This window comes from Haliaeetus albicilla, chromosome 1, assembly GCF_947461875.1.
Source record: "Haliaeetus albicilla chromosome 1, bHalAlb1.1, whole genome shotgun sequence".
NCBI classification, from domain to species: Eukaryota; Metazoa; Chordata; class Aves; order Accipitriformes; family Accipitridae; genus Haliaeetus; species Haliaeetus albicilla.
The window spans coordinates 64,936,150-64,960,229 of record NC_091483.1 but is presented as its reverse complement, the minus strand read 5'-3'; the positions used below and the strand labels follow the sequence as shown (position 1 = coordinate 64,960,229).

The 24,080-nt window shown below is 41.6% G+C and overlaps 1 protein-coding gene across 3 annotated transcripts; it reads left to right on the top strand.

Moving 5' to 3' along the window:
• Positions 1-495: 495 nt before the first annotated feature.
• Positions 496-22,282, top strand: SLC34A2 (solute carrier family 34 member 2). Of its 3 annotated transcripts, XM_069792398.1 has the most exons (14): positions 496-794; positions 885-940; positions 6,657-6,771; positions 6,878-7,015; positions 7,599-7,727; positions 8,642-8,785; positions 9,434-9,545; positions 10,656-10,851; positions 11,588-11,683; positions 14,147-14,267; positions 14,985-15,152; positions 16,508-16,624; positions 16,712-16,836; positions 18,455-22,282. In XM_069792398.1, the coding sequence occupies exons 3-14, from the start codon at positions 6,666-6,668 to the stop codon at positions 19,028-19,030; spliced, it is 2,028 nt and encodes a 675-aa protein (XP_069648499.1). In that variant the 5' UTR covers positions 496-794; positions 885-940; positions 6,657-6,665; the 3' UTR covers positions 19,031-22,282. The 3 variants fall into 3 exon arrangements, with proteins under 3 accessions (XP_069648499.1, XP_009923177.1, XP_069648510.1); XM_009924875.2 differs by having other exon boundaries at positions 496-940; XM_069792409.1 differs by lacking the exons at positions 496-794; positions 885-940 and adding an exon at positions 1,588-1,636.
• Positions 22,283-24,080: the final 1,798 nt, after the last annotated feature.

The following is a 24,080-nucleotide window of genomic DNA, read 5'->3' as shown; positions in this document are numbered from 1 at the left end:
TACGACTGCGTACACGCAGACAAAGCAGATCTGCTGATTAGGCTGCTGGTTTACAGCTTATTTTCCCAGTATAAGTCGCCTGTTGAAACAGAAAAAATTCAAAGATAATAAAGCTACAGTGCCCAACACAGTCCCATCAGCCAGCTCCCCATTAAGCTCATCGGTAGAACAGACAGCAAATGCTGGTGACTGCTTTGTCTAATCTGTAATACCATACCGTATTTATTGAATAACTTATTTGTCATACAGTCTGCTTCTTTGCTAGCATTCTGAATGCGATTATCAAAGGTGTCCTTACATCTTTAAATCTCATTTAGAAAGGAGAGCCACAGCCAAAATGCTAATGAGCTCGCTTTAATTGTAAACACTGAGCACTGATAAGAATGAAACTCCATCCTCTGTTCTCAAAGAAGTTCTTACGTGTTTCCTCCTTACACCGCTTTTTATCTGATTCTCCTTCACTTCTGTTCTTAGGCAGATTAATAGGCACCTGAACAGACAAATAACAGTTCTACATCTTCTTCACACCCTTTTGACAGACTTTTGAGATTGCAAAATATTTTTGGAAAATTATTATTGGAAAAAAGATTACTGAATGATCGGGCGGATGGCAATTTTTCAGGCTGGAACAAACCATTTCCCAGCATTCACATGAACACATAAGTAACTTGTACTTAAATGCTGATGGGACATTTTTTAGAATGTGATAAGTGTGAAATAGCCCGTAGTTTTATCAGTCTTGGTTGCTGCCCACTCCTGCTAAAAAAAGGTTGATTGTGATCATTAAGTTGCAGGTAGGCAGTGCCTCTGGACTGTAAAATAGGAATGTTAGTGCGCGGTGATGAAAGCAAACTTTGCTCAACACCTGTCTATATATATTGCAGGTTTCAGTGGCTGCCCAGTTGATCCGTTCGCTCTGTTGTCTGGGAATAAAGAAGTGGTAAGTAAGAACAACTAAGACCAAGTTTTCTTCTCTTCTTTTTTGAACTTGTTTAGCTTATAAATCCAAAGCTCTGCTTTTGCAGCTCAAGGAATGGCAACAGAGAGCTAAGGTGGGGAACTGGAGTGGCATGTGAAATGTCATCCACTTGTTAGCATTTTCACCTTGTGCTCTTTCAACTGCTTTTATATTTTAAGGAAGTGATAAAAAAAAATCATAGTTCTAAAACCAAACTGTGCTACTTTTTGCCTGCGAATAACTAGATTTATTTTTATGGAACATGATAAAGAAAAAAAGCATTTTATTAGCAGCTATCAAAAAAACCCCAGAAATAACTGCCTATAGCATAAGAAAGTATTGTTTTAACTATTACCTGGATTGAAAAGAAGTGAGTTTTTAAGTCATAGTAATCAGTGGTATTGGATACTGGAAAATGTCTAGGATTTGATTAATGAAACATTGGAAGGAAATACTGTCAGTTCGTGTGTTAGCATAGATAGTGTGTAAAGTCTGTGTGCTGCACTATGGCCGTGTCAGGCTATTCTTGATGGAAACATTTTCTTATGCTAATTCAGTTTGATACACGGAGGCAAAAGGAATACATTAGTCTAATGTAGTTAGCTCAACTAATGTGGCAGTAGGCAGAAATCAGCTGGTTTCTCAGTAACTTTTATTAGCAGCTCTTCCATTAGATCAGTAAGTCTTTTTAATGTCATTACTTTTTCCTCTCTCGATTCTTTACTATGTGTTTTGTGTTTGGGATGGGGTAGATATGTTGTATTTTCTTGTTGGTGGGATTATTATTTTTTGTTGTTTTATTTAAATACCTACTAGGCATTTGAAGTAGCTCACAGATGTTTCCTGGCTCTGGCTCCTCAGAGGCAGTGCCTGGTGCTTTGCTTGATTGTGAATGCTAAAATTAATGTTGGGGATTCATTTTCTCTCTGGACTTGCTTAGAAATTAGTTCTCTGTACTAGGTTGTTTTATATGTTTTTTTCAGTTTTGCTATGTGTTAGATTCAAGCTTGTGAGCAGTAAGTCTCAGGGATACATAGGAATAAACAGTGAGCACAATGCTCTTTTTTTCTTTTTTTAGCTTTCATATATTGATTTTTTCCTTTACTACTACATTAGTTGAAAGTTTACATCCTGGCTAAGCCTGCTAACTTATTCAGAGAAAAAGCCCCAAGGAACCAGCTGGTGCCAGGGTAAAGACAAGACTTGCTCCTAGCAAGGCTGAATCACTGCTGGTGTTTGTTTAAGTCGTTGCACCTGGGGCTTTGTGGCTGCCATGGAACAGGTTCTGGGGCAAAATTATCAGCTCATGTAAAGCTACTGAATGAATTTGTGCTGGCTGAGGATCTCTCCTTTCCTGTGTCTACATAATGTGCTTCTGTGTTGGAAATGATACATTTTGAGGCAGTATTTCTTCAAACTGTGTATAAGAAGGATTGCTGTGTAGCTTGGTATTTATTCCTATGAAGTATGTGTGGTAAATATTCATATTTACTAAGCCACGTAGTCAGATATCAAATTATCTGATAAATCCCTTTTTAGCATAAAAACTGTAGCACAGTGGTGAATGACAAGGAAGTGATGGGGTTTTGTAGAAAAGCTGAGAAAGGAGAGTGAGCGAGAGAACGGAAAGCCTGGCTGCACCCAAAACTTGATTTGGAGCTGCTTAGGCAACCTGTAGGCACATGTATGGTCGTGTTGGTGGTTGTTGCAGTTATTACCAGTCGGTTTTGAAAATACTGCTATTTTCTCCAGTACTTTTGTTTCATCTTGATTTGACTGGGTATGTTCCACTGGAGGTGAGATTTCTTTAAGGCTTACTGCTTTGTAGTTCTTATTTCAGGCACAACGTGGCCTTTTAGTGAGCTGTCACGGGTGGAGGGGTACAAACAATACCGTCCAGGCACATGCAAGTGGTAGTTCATATTCTCCGTGTTAAGTCCAGCAAAATAAATACGTTTACGACTGTTTCTGATTTAAAACTGAAAAGCACTGAGAGTCTAGCCCTGCAAGAGAGGCAATGCTGTTACAGTCCAGTGAGTCACTGAGGAACGTGGGGCAACTGCATGACACCTGGTGTTGCGCAGGTAATTCCCCAGAGACTTTAACTCTTTGAAATGCTGCAGTGAGAGAGTCAGTACGCATATAAAAACCATGGGAGCCCACTTTGGCTTCGGCTTTTTCTCTCTCACATTTTATTTCAGAATTTGAATGCCACTGATTTCCATCCATCTCCCTCTTAGGAGCGGGAGGTTTCAGTTTCTTTTGGAGTTAGAAAGGATGTCACACGTAGTTAGCATTTTCCGAAGGCGAGGAAAGACTATACTTACAATGAAAGAAGCACGCGCGATGGTGTGAGAGGATTTGCCGCGAGGTTCGCCGAAACGGACTGGATTACAGTTTGCGCAGGCATTAGTTTTCAGACCTTTGCAATATGCATAGCATATTTTGACCTGCCGCGTTCAGGAGATTAGCTCCCGTTTCAGCACGGCTCCGGACAGGTGGACGTCCAAAGCGCCGGTGCTTAGCCGGACGCGAGCTCCATGACTAGGGCCTGGGTGCAGGCGTCCTGGCCGGCGTCCCGCCAGCGCGGTGCGGAGACACCGGGGCTGGCACAGGGATGGGCAGACCTCGTCCCTCCGGGCACCTCATCCAGCAGTTGTGGCTGTCCTGCCTTTGGACCTGGACCGGTGCGTCCAGCTGAACGTAGCTCCTTGTTGCGGTGTGCGTCGTCACCGGCCCATCCTCTGCCCGTTCTCTAACATGTTCCTTCGCAGTGTAGTTATGCCTTCGGTGTTCAAAAGTAAACCACTATTAGGGTTTTCATTGTCATTTATATCTTGCGTCAGTGATGTTGGTCTTTTATACTCTGCCTGACATCAGCCTTTCCAAAGGCGCGTAGGAGCTGCCAGGGAATGATGCAGTTAGCTTTGTCACCCCGCTGCTCCGCTCCTCCGCAGCACCCAGATTTTCTTCTGGGTGTTTTCTCAAGATGTTAACCTCTGCATTTGGGCCAAGGAAGAATTCTTTGAAGGGAAAACTGTAGAATGTAGATTACCCTTGTAGCTCAGCGATTAATTAACAGTAAGTAGCTGTGGCCAGGACGCTAGCAGAGTATCAGGTGGCTGTAAACTATCTTCTCAGCTGTTCCTCTTAACAAAAGTCGGCATCTGGAGACAGCTGACAGCTTTGGTAGCGCTTCAGGGATCTAGATGGTTCTGCTTTCATCAGTCCTTGATACCAATCACACAGAACGGGCTGTTCTAGTAATACCTCTGCAAACCCAAATGCGTAAGGCAAACACTGTAAAGGCCTCCGGTATTCAAGTCTACCTTCCCAAATCGGAGGTTGACTAGGGCTCATATGAATAATTTTATATACGTATCTGTAAAAAACCTTCCCCCACAGAGGTGGTCAACTCTCATTCTATGGTATTTAATCACATAAAGCAAAAACAATAATAATACATGACGTACCTGTGGGATCCTGAGCACTTCAGGAACATGGGAGATGCTTATTATGAAGAAATGCCCTGCTGAATTCTTGAATGGGGAGAGTTTATTTAGGAGACATAGAGGCTGTTTGCTGAAGTTTTCAAGCTCCGGTTTCTCCAGTGAATGCATCAGCTTGGTTTCCATACAGTAATCATGCAGGCTGAATCCTTCATCTCCATACTGAGTGCAACAGAAGAGCTGTAAAAATACTGACGGCATCTCTAGGGCTGGGGGTCCAGCATGTTCTGTGTCTCTCCATGGTGGTAATGTGTTGACAATGCAACTTCACATCCGAATTTCCAATGCATGTTCACAATTGTATTTCACTTAAGAAGCACTTGTGCTGAGCAGTTATTTTTTTTAGAGCTCTTTAAATGCTGAACATGTATAAATGAAACTCGTTTAACAAGATGGAGGTGTTCTGGCATGGGTGGGGCTTGGAGATTGTTGGCATGGGTGAAAATATGAGAATTTGCTCCAAGCAAATGGAAACCCTTGTTGAAACAAGCAAGAGTGGTTTTCTTCCATCTGTTCTGAGATCTTTCTTTGTGTATCTTGGGAGCTGGTCTGGACCTTACATCACGGATAAAGAATGTGTAAAAGCAGAGCTTTTGCTAATGGGATTGTAGAATAATTTTTCCTGCTAACGTGGAAAGGGAGATACTCTTCTCTTTGTGGAGTGCCAGAAAACAATACCCTCCTCTGTTACAATAAGACATGAGTGATTTTGTCTGTGACATTTCCTTCCTGGCTAAAGGAGGAGGATGTGTGGCTTATTGAGGTGTGCAGGGACAAGACTTTTTCACCATCAGCCACATAAAGGATTATGATTAAATGAATGATTAATTATAGTCCCTCAGAGTGGCTGCTAAATGCAGGTGAACCTTGTTTACGGGAGTACGATACCAGCTCCGAGACTGACTTGTGGAGGCTGGGCGCAGGTGCCCTGTTTATGAGGAGCATTGCAGGCAGATTGGCTCGCCCGCGTTTCAGCCGCACGGGTGCCAGATGCGGTGGCCACGGGGCAGCTTTGCCCGTGGCACTGACCGACTTGCGTGGCAGAGAGGGTGGAAGAGACAGGCCCGAAGGTGAGGCTTTTCTGGGTAGGGTGCACTTCTCCCATCCTTTCCACTGAGGTATCACTCACACTGGCTGAGCTAAACAACAGCCTTAGAAGCCTGGAAAGGTAGAAACATTATCATATATAGCCTTGGCTCCCCATGGTCACTTCCCTCTCTTTCGTGTCCCTCCCTCTGGCTTCCGATAATGGCGAAGTAAATAAGCAGGACTCTTCCAGGTTTTGGTTCAAGGAACAGCTGCCTCCTCCTCTTGTGCCTGGTCTAGGTCTGTCACATGTGCTTGTGCCTGTGCCGGCAGGATTTGGCCATGTGATGTCTTATTTTTTAAGTTATTATTTCTTAATATTACCATGCATGTCAAATGTGCTCAGAAGGGGTCAGGAAGGAAGAGGTTCAGACAGAGAGCCTACGTGAGATGCATGAGCCTGACCTTGCTGCCACTAACTCAGCTTCACTTGCAGCATCAGCTGTGAGTTGCAGGCAAATAACCTGCAATGGCCACTGACATCTAATTACGCTCTTGTCCAGTTGTTCAGCAAGCATCATTCTGGAGCTCGAAACTCTGGGGTCTTCCTCCACCTTGTCCAGGGCCACGTTCTCCTCCATGCTTCCAGGAAGACTGTGTTTAGCATGTGTGACCCAAACTAGGCAATGCTTTAGGGAAGAACTTTCTTTGCTAAGGTCTGTGTATTGAATTACCAGTTTGGTAAAGGCAGTCAGTTAAATCCAGAAGGTGGAAGAAAGTAAAACAGTCCTCTTGACTTCTTGCTGAAAAGAGATAAAATGAATTGGAGAAAAGAAATGCCTAAGGTTTGGAAAGCAGAGAAATCTTTGCTTTCATGGCAGTTAAAAGTGAACAAAAATACAGGCATGAGATGGAAATAATTTTTTTTAATTATGTAAATTGCACAAATAAATCAACTGTGTGCTTTAAACATAACTGAGAAATCAATTTCACAAATAAAGGAATGATTCATAAACATTAATAAAAAGCTGTGTTCAAGGACAACTTGCTTCCATTCCATTTCCATCTCTTTTGCTCTTACACTTAATAAAGTTTCTCACATACCCTGTTGTAAGTTGAATATTTTGATTGCACCTGCATTTTAATCAGCACTGCTTTGTTAGTCACAGATCATGGCTCCCTGGCCTGAGGTGGAAAAGCCTGAAACCAATAACTATATTGGGGACTCCTCCAAACAAAACCAGAACATGGCTGGGAAAGAAGGAGAAAATCACAAAGGTAATGTGAGCTCACCTGTGAGTTACAGAGATATATAAGTTTTGGGGCTCCTTTGAGAAGATGGAAAGTAATTAAACCGTTTTTCATAAATGTTCTATTTCATCAGGCAACGTGGCTTCACTTGGAAATAAAGGAGAAATTCAACCTGCGTTTTCCACAGTAGCCTTGATAGATGAGACAACGCCAGAAGAAGGTGACCCATGGGCTCTGCCGGAACTGCAGGACACTGGGGTCAAGTGGTCAGGTAGCCATTTCTCAGTAAATATGTTACCTGTACTTATTTTTTCCATCACTTCTGCTCTCTTTGTCTTGGTTATTTTTCTGAAATGATATTTGCTGTAGAACTGAATTTAAGATTTGAGGAATTTTCAGATCTAGGCTTTACACTCTGTCTCACCTTCCCCAACAGTGAATGGGGATATTATATTTAGTCAGTTAAGAAAAATTTGGAAATCATGCTGCTTACCCTCCTTAAAACACAAGGAGATATATGGAAAACAATCCAAAACTAATATGGTTTTATATCCAGGCTCCTATTGGTCTTTCTTTACTCAGTAGGATAACTGTGTAAAACCGAGGGTCAGTCTCAGACTTTGTAACGCTTTTGTCACATACCAAAAGCTTTTACATGGTAAAACCAGGTAAACAAACTACCTGCTTCTGCAGTTAAAATTTGATTAAGGAGAACATTGTTTTGGGTTTAATCAAGTACTGGGGTCACAACACTGTCTTTGACTCCGTAGTCTCTGCTTGTGTGCTAGACTATTCAAGAGAGAACATCAGACACATCAAGCAAATCTTTTATGCATAACGTATTTGTTTTGCAGAACTGGATAGAAAAGGAAAAATCATTCGTGTACTCTACGGGATAGGGAAGTTTATTATGCTACTTGGATTACTCTACTTGTTCGTGTGTTCTCTGGATGTACTGAGCTCTGCTTTTCAACTGGTAGGAGGTATGAAAATGTCTAAAATATCCAGAATAAACTACGAATGAGGCAGTAAGTTTCATCTGAGTGAGTAAATTACAAGTATCACTCTCCAAGAACATTCTCCATAGACTTATGTGTTGAGATATAGATTCAGAAGGAAGTAGCTCTGATTGAAGACTGACCTTCCTTTGTTTGAAAGCGCCTGTTTCTCAAATTCCAAGGAGCTGTTGATGTAGGGATTATTGGCCCTAATTTCTTAGTAGGTTCCTGTTACTTTGGTTTACACAAATACATCTGTGCATAAATTTGTCTCATGTGAAAGACACTTCAACAAGGTGAAATATGAAAATTGCACTCTTGATCAAAGCACCCAGCACTGAAATGTCCCCCAAGTCTTTCAAAGATGAAAACTCTTGAAATGTATTTTTTGCATTTGCCTGTCTCCAAGGGTTGAATTCTGCTGAAGGATTCAGAAGAGTTATCAGAGAAATGTGTGAGCTTCTGTGGAGGTACTTTGGATTTTTGTCAGCACAGAAAGCTATAGGAACAGAATTACTCAGGGTTATTAAAATAGTTTTCGTTGATGCAGTAACCAAAAATATCAAGGTAGTAATAGCATTTAAATCTATGCATGTGTGGGTTTTTTACCGTACAGTCTTTCCTCTGATGGCTGTAGTTTTATATGGTTCTCTGCAGAGTTCAGTAGAGCTTGTTCAGTCACTGAAATGAGAGAACATAAAGTATTTTCTGATAAATTAGAAGCTGAGAGTTCAAGACCTGAATTTGGATCCCTGGGCTACATCATCTTGTACATTTTTTGGCTGGCAAGCATAGCTATATATGTATCAATTAAATGGTTGAATGATCTTTAATTAAACGCTCTGATAATACGGACTTTAACTTGCACTTCCCTCACTCTGAGAATATGTTTTTTGTAGGTAAAGCAGCAGGGGACATTTTTCAGGATGATTCAGTGCTGTCTAATCCTGTTGCGGGATTGGTGATTGGAGTTCTGGTGACCGTTATGGTCCAGAGCTCCAGCACTTCTTCATCCATTGTGGTCAGCATGGTGTCCTCCACATGTAAGTCTACTTAGAGTATCTTCCTAGAAATCAATCATAAATGTCAGTCTGGGGTGCAAACATTCCCAACTGTGTTCAAGTTGTAGAAGCTTTGGATGTGAAAGTAGAGACTGCAGAAAAAGATTTTCACAGCTGTTGCCCTGATATAAAATAAAAATGTAAAAAGTAATAATAATAATAACAGTAGTAGTAGTAGTAGCAGTAATAATAATAATAATAATAATAATAGTAGTAAGTCCACAACTGCAATGAAAATAATTGGAAACCTTGGCATTGAATGCTTTAATTTTGGAAGTATCTGCATACTTTTCTCATGTTAGCCAGTTACTGAACTTCATTTGTTTCTGTGGCATCATTTCAAACAAAATGCCCAGGAAAAAGAGACTTTATCTTACTCTGGCCCTCTAATGTGTGGTGAAAAATGATAACCATGGGCTGCAGTTTTGGTGGGGATCACAGGACTATGGGAGTACCATGTTCCCAGGGGGCTTGATTAAAGCAAACATATCTGGATTGGAGCACCTAATCCCAGTGACATCAAGAGAAGTCAGGGTTCCAGTGACATTAATAGATGTTAATTTTCATTGAAACAAAGAGCTTGCTGATGATCTGATTTTTTCATTCAGTGCTTCCTTTTCTGCTTTCTAGTGCTGACTGTTCGATCAGCTATTCCTATCATAATGGGGGCAAACATTGGCACCTCAGTTACAAACACGATTGTGGCACTCATGCAAGCTGGGGACAGGAACGAATTTAGAAGGTATTGTACTTAAACACTAGATCTGAAAAGTTGCTTTTCTTCCCTCTTTGTAGGTTTTCTTCTATATTCCCTATCACTACTACAGCCATTCAACCTTTCTATTGGCCAAAATTTGAATGTCTAGTTAGGAAAGTGACAAGCATGGCCATGGCCAAGGTATAATGCTGTCTAGATATATGGCTTCCTATACTTGGAGAAGCTTATTGGGTTCCTTTAAAAGTTTTGTGGTTTTGTAAGAATCCACCATTTTTAACTGGCTCTTGCACAAGGATGAATTTTTAACTGCTCCCACTATACTACCGACCTTTGATTATCTCATAATTATGGGAGGGCTGTACAAGAAGTTAATATTAGGGTATTTTGGTCTACTCTCCTTAAAAGACTTCATTGCTGAAGGTTTTTTAAGTCTACAGTGAGCAAGAGCTGGTAACTGTAGAGAAATGAAGTGTTCTGGCTGTCAAATATGTACAGTGACAACTTGTAGACTGCCACTTGACGTTATCAGTGAGAGAGCTCATGGCTTATTGGAGATGGGCAGTAAAGTTGGCAGGGATATGAGACTTTGGTACCTTGTCATTTATGGCATAACAGACATATGAAATACACTTAGCTAAAGCCTCTGAAGGTAGCGCTGTGGCTCCTCAGGCTGTGGAGGAGAAGCTGGAAGGGACCTGTACACCAATGGTTTGCAAGAACATGTGAGAGGGCTGCAAAGAGCCATCTCCTGCCATGAGTCAGGGAGAACAGGTCCCAGAGGCAACGCCTGGCTGAGGATTAAAAATGTACCAAAAATGGGTGAGAGGCAAAACAAATGCAGGCCGTACAGCCACTTTGTTCTTCAGACAAGTACCCTTGGCAATCTCGTGCTAAGGATCATTTTTGCCTTTCCTAGTTTGTCTTGTTTCACTCAGCTGGCTCGTTCTTTCACTCGGCCAACAGTGTGGAGACAACTTAGCGCTCCATAGCAAAGCAGCCAACTGCTGTGACCCCAGAAATGAAATTATTCCTATCTTGAAATGGGCTTCATCCTCACTTCTATGATTTAATATTTAATTGATGTTGCGCACATGCTGTTTAATTAAAAGCAGCTTTTAAAATTTTTTCTCACAGGGCCTTTGCTGGGGCAACAATCCATGATTTCTTTAACTGGCTCGCTGTGTTTGCGCTATTGCCTATTGAAGTTATTTCTGGCTATCTTTACCATCTCACCAGTGCTATAGTTGAATCCTTTCATCTTGAAAGTGGTGAGGATGCCCCTGAGCTACTAAAAGTTATCACAGACCCCTTTACAAAGCTCATCATTGAGGTAAGCTCTTTCTCTCTTCAAGGAAGCTGCTTACTTGGTTCAGTTACAGCTAATCAAAATGCTCTGAATATGGTGGGGGGCTCCCACTCACTTCTCTGTGTCCTTGGGGTGAAGCTCATTAGCAGGTGGATTCTTCTTTTTATTAGCATTTCATAAAGCCCCAGCTCTATATTTCCCATTTCTAATTTCCCCCACATTTCACCATAACGATGACAGACCTAGCTAGGAGGACTAGGAAGGCAGGTGAGGACAAATACAGCCACGTGGGATGGGTGGGATGGATGGGATGGCAGCCTGTTACCTAGACATTGGCAGATAGTACTAGCTGGGACAACCTAGCACATCCAGAAGATCTGCATAGGACCAGAAGAGATGACACTGAAACTTGCACACATCCAGAGGGACAGCTGGAGGCCAGGGGACATGTGCACAACTCCTAAAATGACAGTAAATGCATGTAGGTAGTTGTGTTAGTGTAGTTGTTTATATAGAAAGAATGAGATGAAGTGGTGGATGATTTGGGGAGAATGAGACACTGTGTTTGTGCCCATAGAGTTGTACCTTTTTCTGGGAGTAAACCCCCTCCTACCTGTTGGGCAGCAGCTCCAGCATTAGAGATGGTCGTGCAGGCTTTATGTGGTTGAGCTTCCAAAGGGAGTTATTTGAGTAAGGCTGAACAGAAGTGTGTGATGCAAGTTGGAATAATGCTTTTTTCTTCTTCTTCTTTTTTTTAAAGCTTGATAAGTCAGTAATAAATGCAATTGCTACAAATGATGAATCAGCAAAAAACAGAAGCCTGGTAAAGATTTGGTGCATAACTGAAACCAATGTGGTGAGTATCATGCTAAATTCATTCCCAGGTTCCTCAGAAAATATATTACCTATCTGTAGCTGACACTCCTTATCATAGGATTGTGAAATTAGATTTTTAAATAAGTTTTTTTGCAGCAGCAGCAGATAAAGAATGAAAACAATTTAATGTAGTTTTTGCTCCACTTAAATCAAGGATGTCATACCAGTGGTGAGCTTGACCTTGTTGCTTTCAGTACCATGCAGGCCCTTGCTTATCAGAACTGGTAGTTTGGAGCCAAGCCTTTTTCTCCTTTCACATCCAAATGCCTTTAAACTCTGATACGTTTACCAACTCCCTGAAAGTGGAAAAAATCTGCAGTACAGGCCAAAGAAAATATCTTTTTGCCCACCATTTATCTATTGAACCAGCTTTAGTCTTACGTGTGTTAGGGTGACCTGGTGGCAGCTGGTTATTTGCAGCTTTCTTGGAAAACTGCCCTCGGAGAAAGCCTCTGTGGGGCTATATCCCGTTGTTCTTAACCCAAGCAACACTGCAGCCTGAAGGAATCTGTTGCCCAGATCGACACCAATGAGTATTTTGGTAAACTGTGGAGCTGAGTGTTTGGTTTGCGTTGTTCAGCTAACTAACAATTAGAGCATTAAATATCCCTTGGATCTCTAATGAGACTATTCTACTTGTTGGTATGTATAGAAAAGTAATTCCTGAAGTCCTGAGGCAGAAGATACTTAAGAACACACAGCGGAGGTTAAAATTAAGTGGTTGGGTTTTTAGAGGAGCCCAGCTCCTGTTGAATGATGGTCAGGATGGCCAGTGAAACGCTAGCTGGGGAGGTAGCACCAGGAGCAGAGCTGTGCTAATGTGAAACTGCTCAGGTTACGCTGCTGAGGCGCTGGGTATTTCATCTCAGGGGAGGCATCGTCCTTGGGCAGCGGTACCGCTTTCAGGCTCCCAGCCCGCGCTTGGCTACCCCTTCGCCGCGCTGCCAGAGCAGGCACAGCCTAACTCTCAGTGTGGTCTGGAGCCCCTGAGTCCTACAGTCCCCCCACTCTTAGAAGACAAGCAACTACACAGAAAGCATAGGCTGAGGGTTACACTTCCATATACACAGTTTTTTTCTGTGTTTGCCTGTATTTTGGCTCTGTAACTACTGCCCAAGCATGTAGTCAAATTACAAAAATGCATGAAATCCCTACAAGCTTGACTTGAACTTGGTGGGGGAAGAGGAAGATCATTTAAATGATTTACATTCCTAGTGTGTTAAACTCATTTCTGGCAAAAATGATTATACAGACTTATGGCAGGGATAAATACATGCAGACTCCATATGTTAAAAGCAAAACATGAGGATAAACATTTTGATCTAATGCAGCTGCTTTGAAACTCAGATGTCTGAAAAAAGTTCAGGAAGGTGAGAAATAACACTGCATTGTGTTTGCAACGGCTGACGCGTTGGGGAGGCTGGAGACCAGGCACTCCCTGGCGATGCGGGGGCACCGGATCCACCCCCAGCTTTGCCCATCTGCATCAGCTGGAGGGGACACGCGAACGTGGGTGTCTGCAGGCAGAGCCCAGCAAGAAAATAGGATTCCTCTTTCCCCATTTCTGCAAAAGAGAATCACTCAAACACATCTTAAAGATACCTCCTGTTCAGCAGTGAGGTTCAGAGTCCATTTGACTGTTAGCTGCGCTTGTGGCGAAGTGCAATTCAGTCAGCAAACCCTTCCTTAATCTGCGTGAGCGCTTATGGACCTAGCATCAGAATGCAGTATGTCTGGGCTAGGAGCTCTTATAGGGAAGGTTTTATTGTGGTGTAAATAGAAACTCAGGTTCAGCTCAGTAAGACTAATGCTAATCATAGTGCTAGTAATTAGCTCTTACATAGCATTTGAGCTTTAAGAAAGAGAGTAGTAGCAGCACGTCTGTTTCTACAGACAGGAAAACTGAGGCATAGGAAGGCAGCGTGAGCAGCTTGTGCTCATCCAGCAACAGAGGCTGCACTAGTATTGTAGTATTCTGAATCACAGGCCTGTGCAGTACTCACCAGACCATTAACTGCAGTTAAGATGACAGTCGAGAGGTCTTTCTTTGACCCAAGGAAGCTGTGGCACTGCCTGGAAAAGCAATGCCACGGTCCCCCAGCTGCAGCAAGACATGAACCTCGTTCCACAAATCCTGACATCAGTAGTTAAAGTTCTTAGCTACTGATGACGTGGTGCTATGGTTATTACAATGTAGAAGGTTTGGGGGATATTTTAATCTTTAAATGCTCTATTGATTGACTTGGGTAACAGCACAACCATTTATTTTAAGAATGCAAAAAATTTTGCCTTGTCATTAATGTGGTGCCAGCTTACACTCCAGCTTACAAATCTGCCTTCAGCTGATGAATGCTTGGTTGTAGTAAAAACCTAGAACTTTGCACGAGTTGTTAATGAAGGCTTGTAGGTGACCGAACTATCTGCTTTGTCTCGCAATCTTTAGACACTGCAGAATGTCACAATTCCACCTTCAGAAAACTGCACATCTCCTGACCTTTGCTGGACCGAAGGAAACACGACATGGACCATCAAGAATGTAACTGAAACAGAATATATCAGTAAATGTAAGTAGCAGAACTATTTCTTCTTTGGCAATACCTTTACAAAAGTATATATAGCTTTCTGATAGCATTAACAGACTACTTCAGAGGTACAGCGAGAGGCACTTGCACACAAGGTACTACTGCAGGTGCAGTCAGAGCAGCCTGTGCTCTGTTATAGCTACACAGCTGGAGTTACCAGTATCATCATGGTAACTGGCTGCAGATGGATTTCTTTCCACGCTCCCTGATATCAGTAACTGAAATCTTCAGTATCATGTCACCCTTGCTGTTAGGTGACTTGGAGCTACGGTTACTTTGCTGTAATGGTTGCTTGGATATCCCCATCCCTATGCATGCCCTTCAGGACTTTGAACAGCCCTTCTCAGGCATGCAGCCACCTCTGGGAAGAGCCAACCCACCATCCGGCTTGGAGCACACCAAAATTTCCTTGTGCTGTTGTATTTCTCTCCCTTGCACATGGTCAAGCAGCTCCCGCCTGCCCCGCAGGGGTCCCCACTGTGTATTTTATAAGTGTGTCCACAGAAAAGCCCCGCTTGCCCCCCTCAGACGTGGCTTTTGTGGAGCAAGGGAGGTGGCGTTTTCACTCTTTGCATCACCCCCTCATGCCGTGTGTGCTTTGGTCCCATTTTCTTAGGGACATGTATGAAAACTGGAGCTGGGCTTGGGACCAGAAGGAAAAATGTGGCTAGGCCAATTCATTTTCCTTTTCTTTTTCAGGCCAGCACCTCTTTGCAGACACAGACCTGCCTGATCTTGCCATCGGTCTCATCCTTCTGGCTTTGTCCCTGCTTGTTCTGTGCTCCTGTTTGGTCATGATTGTTAAACTATTAAACTCTGTGCTTAAAGGACAAGTGGCAAGCGTTATCAAGAAGACAATCAACACTGGTAATTATCTGCTTTTCCTGAAGATTGTTTTCAGGAATGACAAGGACATTGAGCACATTTATTGGTATCTCCTGTTCTGGCAGATATTCTAGAATAGTTTAAAGAAAACAGTATTAAGCAAAAATTGCTGCCCCTCCCCAACTTTTTTTGTCCCAAGCATGTTATTTTCTTTCTTTTAAAAATTTATCAGCGAACAGCTTGCTTGAGAACTGCAGCAGATTAACAGCAACAGAGACCAAAGTCCAGGCTCTGTTTCTTGATGTATAATCATTAGCTGTTAGAAATGTAATGTTCCCATCCTCAAAAGATAGCGCTGAAGTGCTGAGATCATGATTGCCTGCTCTGGCACACAGCCTGCATGTTTCTTCTAAAATTGAAAAAAAGTTTGTAGTGATTAATGATCTAATTTGCTTTGCTTGTCCTGTTCCACTGCTTAACCCTCTCTTCAGTAGGATAAGGCAGCCCTGAATAGTTGTACTTTCTGTCTTTCTCTGTGTTCTCCAGGTGTTTTTTCAGCCTGGATCTATTGAGTGCAAATGTGGGGTTTTTTTCACTTGGCTGCTTTTCTTTCCTCCTCCCTTGAGTGGAGAGGTTAGAACCTGTAGCAGAGAAAATCAGTCCTGGCACGTCTCTGGCTGTGGTTGAAGAGAGAGTTCACAGAAATGGGGAAGGCAACAAAGTGGTCCTCATGCTCTGTCTTCTCTTCTCCTGGGCAAAGAACACTGCCTGAATCAAAAACAAGGGGTAGAAAGTAATCAGCTGCTGGGTACTGTTCATTTGTGATCTACTCTGTGTTCCTCTGTGTATTCCCGATTGATTAAGTCCTCACTTCTTGGCTCACTCCTAAATCTGCAGACTACAGGGGACCATTGTGCCTAGCTTCTCTAATCAGCATGGTTAGCTTTTCTTTGCAAGAGTTAACAAGTGAATTTTTAGGAGGTGATCTGCTTGAAACTAGTTAGAACAACCAACCTGATTTTGTCAGGATGGTCTTCAGAGCTCTTGGTTGCCGAAACCAAGGCACTCAAGACACCTAGAAGAGTTTCTGTTGACCTCTGTGGAAATATTTCTTGTACCTAATTGTATTACAACGTACGTGCTACCCTGGGTCAGGACAAATGTCTGCCTAGTCTAGTATCCATCTCAAAGCATATCCAGTGGTAGAAGACTGGAGAGGGAGTACAGTGAACAGGGTAAATTAAAGTAGTAGAACTGACTCTGACCCCAAACTGTCATTTAAGAGGCAATATGCAAACAATGTATCTACATGCTTAATAGTCTTTTCAGTGCTGAGTTACTGTTACATAGAGCATTCTGTTATCCTAAAGACAATGTTCTCCCTCTATTTTTTTTAGATTTCCCATTTCCTTTTACTTGGCTAGCTGGATACCTGGCTATGCTTGCAGGGGCTGGTATGACCTTCATTGTCCAAAGTAGTTCTGTTTTCACATCTGCTATTACACCCCTTGTTGGTAAGTTGTCAGTACTGTATTCTTTAATGCCATGTTTTATCTTCTCCATCATTCTGAAACCACTCAATCCTGTTTCTTTTCTCCTAGGCATTGGTGTTATAAGCATTGAGCGCTCTTATCCCCTTACCTTAGGAGCTAATATTGGCACAACCACAACAGCTATACTTGCAGCTTTAGCAAGTCCAGGGAGTACCTTAAAATATTCTTTACAGGTCAGTATAAAACTTCCTTGACTTCATTTAGAAGTTGCAACTTTTCTGAAAAAAAAAAACCTGACAAAATTGGCTTCAATGCAAATATGCCATAGATGTTATGCCTGATTTTGTGTGTGCTATTAATGACAGCTCATTCATTTCAATTGCTAGAGCAAAAAGCTTGTATTAAACATTCCCAGAATGTCAATATATAGTAAAATCTTGCTTTTGTAAATTGGGCGTGATCTGAATTAATTCAGAACTGACACAGGGTGGGCCAATCGACCCCTGAGCGTGGGGTCTCTGCAGCTTGGAATTCAGTGTCCACATCTCTGACAACCCTCTTAGGTAGTCCCCTGTGAGGGTTGCCAATTTCTGTAAGTTCCCTCCTCAGGACCCTAACTCTGTTCATGCAGTATACAGGGAATCCTGTAACCTAAGTGAAGGATGTACAGCCCTTAAGATGGCAAGTTGTCTACCTACCTGAGGTTGCAGTGAGCATCACGGCATCTATTTTCTCATTGTAAATCTAATCTGAGTGGGTTTTATTGAATTCCTTGTTGCCTCAGACTGTTTGAAAAGTAGGCAGCTTGTCTTTGGGCTCCCATTTACCACCCGGTAAAGAACATTCCAGGCAGCAGATAACATTTGAATGAACCCTCTACATCAAAGAGTGAAAAGATAATGAGGTGTCCTTTGTGAATAGGATGAATGTTTTTTACTAGCCACAATAAATCAAGAAAATTACAGAAGTCATTTTATTGTTCTCAGGCATGGTAGAACAGATGTAATCATGAGAAGATACTATCTTGACCAAGCTCAGATTTCGTGATAACTTGCTGTTTTTATAACATACTTTAAAAATAAACTTTCATATTTACTTTAGTCTGATAATAGTTATAGAATGAAAATAAGGTGAGCAGGGAATGTACTGTTTTCTTCAGAATATGCTTATTCTGCCTTAAGTGACTTCTGAAAGCTTTAACAAGTACATGTCTCTTCACGCTTAATTTTTAAAAAACCATTTTGAAGTATGTGAATCAAATTATTATAAAAGACCTGGACAAAGTCACATTCCAGGAATCTCCTCAGTGCCTTATAAACTTTTAGCTAGTTTTTGTAAAATCCAGATTTGTACTGTTAACAATTTCTCAACAGCCTGTATGCAATATCTAATTTATGCTTCCCATCTTTTCACTGAAAACTTACGGATGCAGAACCCAATAATGACAGTTCTCATGTGGTTCTCATGCCTTGCTAACAACAGGACTGTTCCCTGAAAGCTGTTTGGTTTGTCAGCTTTACTTCTGATGGGACTCCATTTCTTGCAGTTGAAAGCTGCATTTTAAGACTTCTGCATCTGTGAGATATGCCATCCCCTCCAGGCTTGCCTTGTGTCCAAAAGCTGTCCCCAGTTTGTAGGCAGCAATCTTTACAATGTATGAGGTATTACCGAGTCCTTGCTTCGTGCTAGGAAAGGCCCTGCAGTGAAATAGCACGAAAGACAAGAACAAACAGTGGGGAGCAAGGGAAGGGAAACTATGGAGTCTTAGCGCCACTGGAAGTTATTAACATGTCGGTAGGAGCATTTAAAGGCATTTTAGCTAATGCACTTCTCAAATGTTTTTGCTTTCAGATTGCCTTGTGCCACTTTTTCTTCAATATTTCTGGGATTATTTTGTTTTACCCACTACCCTTTACCCGGCTGCCAATCCGCATGTGCAAGACCTTGGGGAACATAACAGCCAAGTACAGATGGTTTGCTATATTTTATCTTCTCGTCTGCTTCTTTCTGTTGCCTTTGTTTGTATTTGGTCTGTCACTGGCAGGCTGGCCAGTCCTTTTGGGTGTTTGCCTTCCCCTGTTTCTTCTTTTTATTGCTGTGGTTGTAATTAATATTATGCAGTCAAAGCGACCACATTCACTGCCTGAGAAGCTCCAAAATTGGGATTTCCTACCCATCTGGATGCACTCCCTAGAGCCCTGGGACAATATAATTATGTCTTCGCTCTCCTTTTGTGGGAAACACTGCTGCGGTTTCTGCAAGTGCTGCAAAGTCAATGCAGAACAGGAGGGTGCCAAAGACAAGCAACTAAAAACTATGGAGGTTTATGAAAACACCATTGCAATGGCTGATGAAGAAAGAGGTGGAAGAAGGGCACCAGCTGCAGCTTGTGTTGAAAAAACAGGCACAAACAACACGGCCTTATAGTAGTGGATCAACCCATATTAGCAGAGATACAGCATAGAACAGTCAGGCTCTTGAAAACCACCTTGGATAATGCACTGAGGACAGAGTGAACATTTTGTTAGGTTCCTGCAGCCAGTGATATATCACTCATCGAGGAATGGAGTCAAACAAGCTTGACAGAGTCCCTAGAAAATCTATGATCAGTTGAAAAGCTAATGACAGTTTTGCTTACAGAGGATCTACTATGCGATACCTTCATCCAATGCTATCAGTAGCAAACAAAAGAAATCCTGATGTAGTCCCATGAAGAGAGGGATGAAAGGAGTGGTGAACAATTCAAACTTAATTAAAAAACAAACAAACAAACAATGCACTTGTAGAACAGCCTTTCTGACCTACTGGCTTATTCAGCAGAAGTTGCTTTATAATACCTGAAAAGCTCTGGAAATGGAAAAAAAAACCCCAAACACTGCCCCCCCCCCCCCCCCCCCCCCCGGAATCCTAATGTTTTCATTGGCTTGGTTGCAGTGGTCAAAATGGAAAACAGTAGTTTTCCCAATATGGACAAAATCTATTCTATATGTATGAAGGAAAACGAAATGCTGGGACATCCTCCAGAAGCTCTGGGAGTCCTACTCTGGCATAAAGGTGTGCGTAAGCCCATTTGAGCCCTCTCTGTCTCCTTTAACACTGGAGACAGGAGTTATAATCTTTTATTATCTCAAGCTAAAGGCCTTGTAAGTAATTGCTGATCCCTCTGCCTGCTGAAGGTCAAGCACTGGGTTTGGAGACACTGGGTGGCTACCAAAGGGCTTGATGAACTCAGGATGTGGTTGTGTGGCCATTCCTCTCTCTAGATGGTCCTCTCCAATCCTGTTCACCATGTAACCCCACAATCAGAGGAATGGTGCAGGAGGGAGGACAAGTGGCCAGCGCAGGGGAGGAGACAGACAGCCAAGCCTGGGCTGATGCCAGGAGACCTGTGTGCAACGGTGGCTCCATTTGGCTGAGCCACAAAATGACTTTTCAGAGTAGCGGCGGAGACTGGCTTTAGAGCTACAAAAGAGAGAACCTGGAGAGCAGATTATGGCTGCCACGGGACATACAGTGACATTTACTGGAGAGAAAGGAGTGTTCACTCTGCACTATCACTTTGCACTCTGAGCCACCCTCAGAAATAATGTGAATTTTACTGGCAATTGTATGTAGCAATCCAAACCCCAGATAATATCCGTAAGTAGTGTAGTCACTACCCTGTATAGTCAATCCATAGGTAGTGTAGCACTTGGTGGGAAGCTGCTTGTGCTCAAACCTTAGCGTTACTGATGTTTTAGTAAATGCTTGTGAGGCTGCTCTGAATCATGGGCTGACAAAAGGCATAATTTCAATGTCAGAAAAAGAGCATTTCAAAGATGCACTGAGTACTTCTGCTGGCCTTCAATAGCTTAGATATCGGTGAATATGGGATAACATCTGAAGTCCAACGACTAACATTAAAAAAAAATCAGGTGGCTGAGTGTAGGCCAAGTGTCATTTAAAGCCAGTTTACATGGCTGAGTTGTAGATTAAATTTGTCATGGAAGTGCTGAGAAGACCCTTAGATTAACGAAGCCACTCAGTGCTGCTAGAACACATTTACTTCTGAATAGTTCGTTTTCTGCAGAGCTCTGAAATTCAGTAGCTTGAATTTGGCTATCAGGTAAATATGTACATTTTAGAAGTGAAAATTGTTTTCATTTACTTTTATAAACCAACATTTAAACTGGCAAATTGTGTTGCTGAAAATGTGTTTGCAAATTGCATTCATACTGAGATTCCAACTGTCTCTGTAATTGTAAGCCAGTGACAAAATGCTTAGAATCAGAGTGGATTTCCAAAAGCATCTAGTTTTGGTATAGTTCTGCTCTTTTGGGGTTTAGTAGCAAAGAACAGAGTTATGCCAAACTACTCTTTTAAAAATTATTTTCCTTGTCCTTCATGTAGTTGAAACAGAATTTTGTCAGCATCTCATTTTTAAAGTGGAATTTTGATATCTTCAGTAATTCTTCTTCATTTTATTCTCACAATTCTGGATACTTTCAGAATTTGTTTCTTTAAATCCCAGTGTGCAATTCCCATGCTCTGTTTCTTCATGAAAAATATGAAAAAAATATCCAGAATTCTTTCCAAGTTATCTCAAGTTTCCATTGACCGCCCACTGAAACAGGAAACATTTTAATCTACTTTTACTCATTTCTTAAACAACGTGCACCTTATTTTGCATCTTGAAGTAAAGCCATCAAGCACAGTGATAATAACTGTGGGAAAGCAGTTCTTACAACAGAATCAGGGTAATAATTAATAGTCAGACATATCAGTACTTTATGGTTCCTCATTGTAACATTTCCCCTATGATCTATTGAGTTCTTACTCTCCTCTCTCCTTGCTCCAGGCCATATTGTGCCATTGTTTTAGGCAGATTCCGACAAAGATTTCTGTTTAACACTTGACAGCACAACATGTCCCGGCATATTTTCCCCCCTGCTCTTACCAAAGGATATTTACACTTTATTTATAATTATTTGAGTGTACAGAATTTTTCGTAAGTTATACAGAAAAAGGCTTGTGATTGTGTTACATATTACGTATTTGAAAACTATGCAATGTTTATCTATAAAAATGTAAAAAGGAACTACTGTATATTTTGTAATATAACTTTTCAAATTGTAACTGTGTATACTGCGTATTATGGAGGCTGTTGGCTCCATCAATAGGTTACGTAAAGATTGTTAGCAATGCAGAGACAGATTTCTTAAGGTAAAGATGAAAAACACCTACATACTTTCATAATATGGCTTAATGCACAAGGATATTGAACTCTACTTTTCTAAAAGATTCGAATTTTCTGTAATGAGGAATTTTGGAAATACAAGGTTTCTAAAATACTTTTTTAAACTCTTAAACACTACATCACATCTTTTAACTGTTTTGAGGACAGTATATGGCTTTATACTTTGTCATGAATATTCATCTTGTCTGTCCTTGTGCACTGAATGTAAAAATAAAGAGAAGTTTTAAAAAATAAGATCTTTTAATAATATCTGTTTATATACATATCATAGAAGCTTGCAGAAAAATGAGTATGCAGACAAGTTCTAGTCTGAGCTGATGCAACGTACAAGAAACAAGGTTAGCATCAAGCACTAAAGAAAACCACTAGATACCTGTGTGTCCAATATTTTCACACGAATGAAAGATTTTCATATGGAGAAAAATAAAAATAATTGCTCAGTGCAATTGTGTGGGTCAAGATATTTTCTGGCAGGGTTCTGCAGGCTGTCCTCAGTGAAGGTATGAATGGGAGAGCAAAGCCAGGGCTGCTGTAACAACAGGGTGCATGGTGAGTTACAACAAATCATCTGTATCACTGTGCTAGGCTGAGATTCTCCCTACTACATGAAAGATGGCAAACGGAGTGTTTCCAAAATGCTCCTTATACCCCATGACCTGAATGGTGTCTGACTTACAATTGGGCAAAAATATTCATCTTACTCTTTTTGTAATCACACGTGACCTATGGAGCTTAAAATTAAACAGAAAGAAAGAAATAAAAAGTACTCCTTAAATGCCTTAAAGATTATTAAAAAAGGTCATTAGACTTCCTAACTATGAGCTCAACAGTAGCTGAGGAACGAGCTGAGGAGCCCCCAAAGCAACTGTCATTCCCAGCCACACAATATTTTAGTGAAATGAAGATAGCAGAAGCATTTCTTGTTACACAAATATTTACGCACTACAGTGTAAATGGTCATCTTCTAAAAATGCAGTAAGCAGTAAGCACACTAGGCCCATGATTTAAAACTTATAGCTTCTTACACCCATGCAGAAATACTGTAATTCTACATGCCATCACCCTCCATGACTCACTGCCCATCAGGAATCAAAGTGCATCCAGGAAACACATGCGGGTTGTGCCATGCATCTCTCCAATTCCAAACCCTTTGCAGAGCTACCTAGGGAAAAGTTTAGCAGTGCCTATTGGTATTTCACAGCAGGTATGTCACGAAGTGCTGCACTGATTAGAAGCCTTCAAAACATTCAAAATAACACTTCAGCTAATTGCCTAGTTGCTCCCGCGACTGGTCTCAGCCTCCTTCCTCTCTGCTCGCGACTTAACCGTGTTGTCCACAGCTCCTTCTGGTGCTCCTGTGCTTTTTTACCCTCTGCTGAAGTTTCACGTTCACTCCCCCCAGTTTCAAATTCCTGATAACACTTCATTTAACTGCACCAGGGCTACCACTATGAAGGGTTCTCTTTCTTTGGTCAGAAATGCAGGTTAAATGCTTCTTTTTCTTCAGCTTGCCACATAGTGGTGGGCACCCGGTCAGGTCCCCAAGACAGCCGCTGGCCATGCCATTGAGAAAGGCTGTTCTCTGATTTACAGCAAATTATTTGGGGGTGCAGACTGGTGCGGTACCATTGGCAGTAGCTTAACCAACACACAATAGCAAAGGATCTGATCCAGTCAGTTAAAAATAAATAGTGAGTAATACTGAGCAAAAATCCACTATTTCAAGAGCTGTGTAAGGGAGGATATACTGCATACGCATGCCAGGGAATACCAGGCCACACTTCAGTTGCATAATTTCAATAGGCTGTGTTTCCATGCAGGCACTTTATCTGCATTCAGATGTTTTTTTCTCTAGCTAATGGCCAGTCCTGGTGTTGCCACATGCCAAAGGCATGACACTGTATGTGTGAACCCACTCATGATATTTTTACAGTGAATACTCTGTAGATCTTAGTCCCTTTATTACAATTCTACTACAAAGGAAACGCATGATTCATACGAGAGAGCTGAGTGTTTACTTTGCATATTGGGTAGTAATTATGCTGATTTTCATTGAGCTGTCCCTAAGCAGGTTTCCCCTAACAACTGAGATCCGAGTGTTTCAACGAGACAGAGAAACAGAGCAAAGGCTAGCATTAAAGTGTCACAAACATTCCGTCTTACTCAGCACCTGATGAAATTCCTTAATTGCCATTTACACTTTTGGGGTGTATCAATCTTTTTACACAGCTCAACATCTAA

Bases quoted from the DNA above. Each gene is read 5' to 3' on its own strand.
- SLC34A2 (XM_009924875.2), top strand. From the start codon at position 842: ATGAAAGCAAACTTTGCTCAACACCTGTCTATATATATTGCAGGTTTC. The intron at 10,852-11,587 runs GTAAGCTCTTTC...TTTTTTTTAAAG, and splicing joins TTACAAAGCTCATCATTGAG to CTTGATAAGTCAGTAATAAA. The intron at 15,153-16,507 runs GTAATTATCTGC...TATTTTTTTTAG, and splicing joins CAAGAAGACAATCAACACTG to ATTTCCCATTTCCTTTTACT.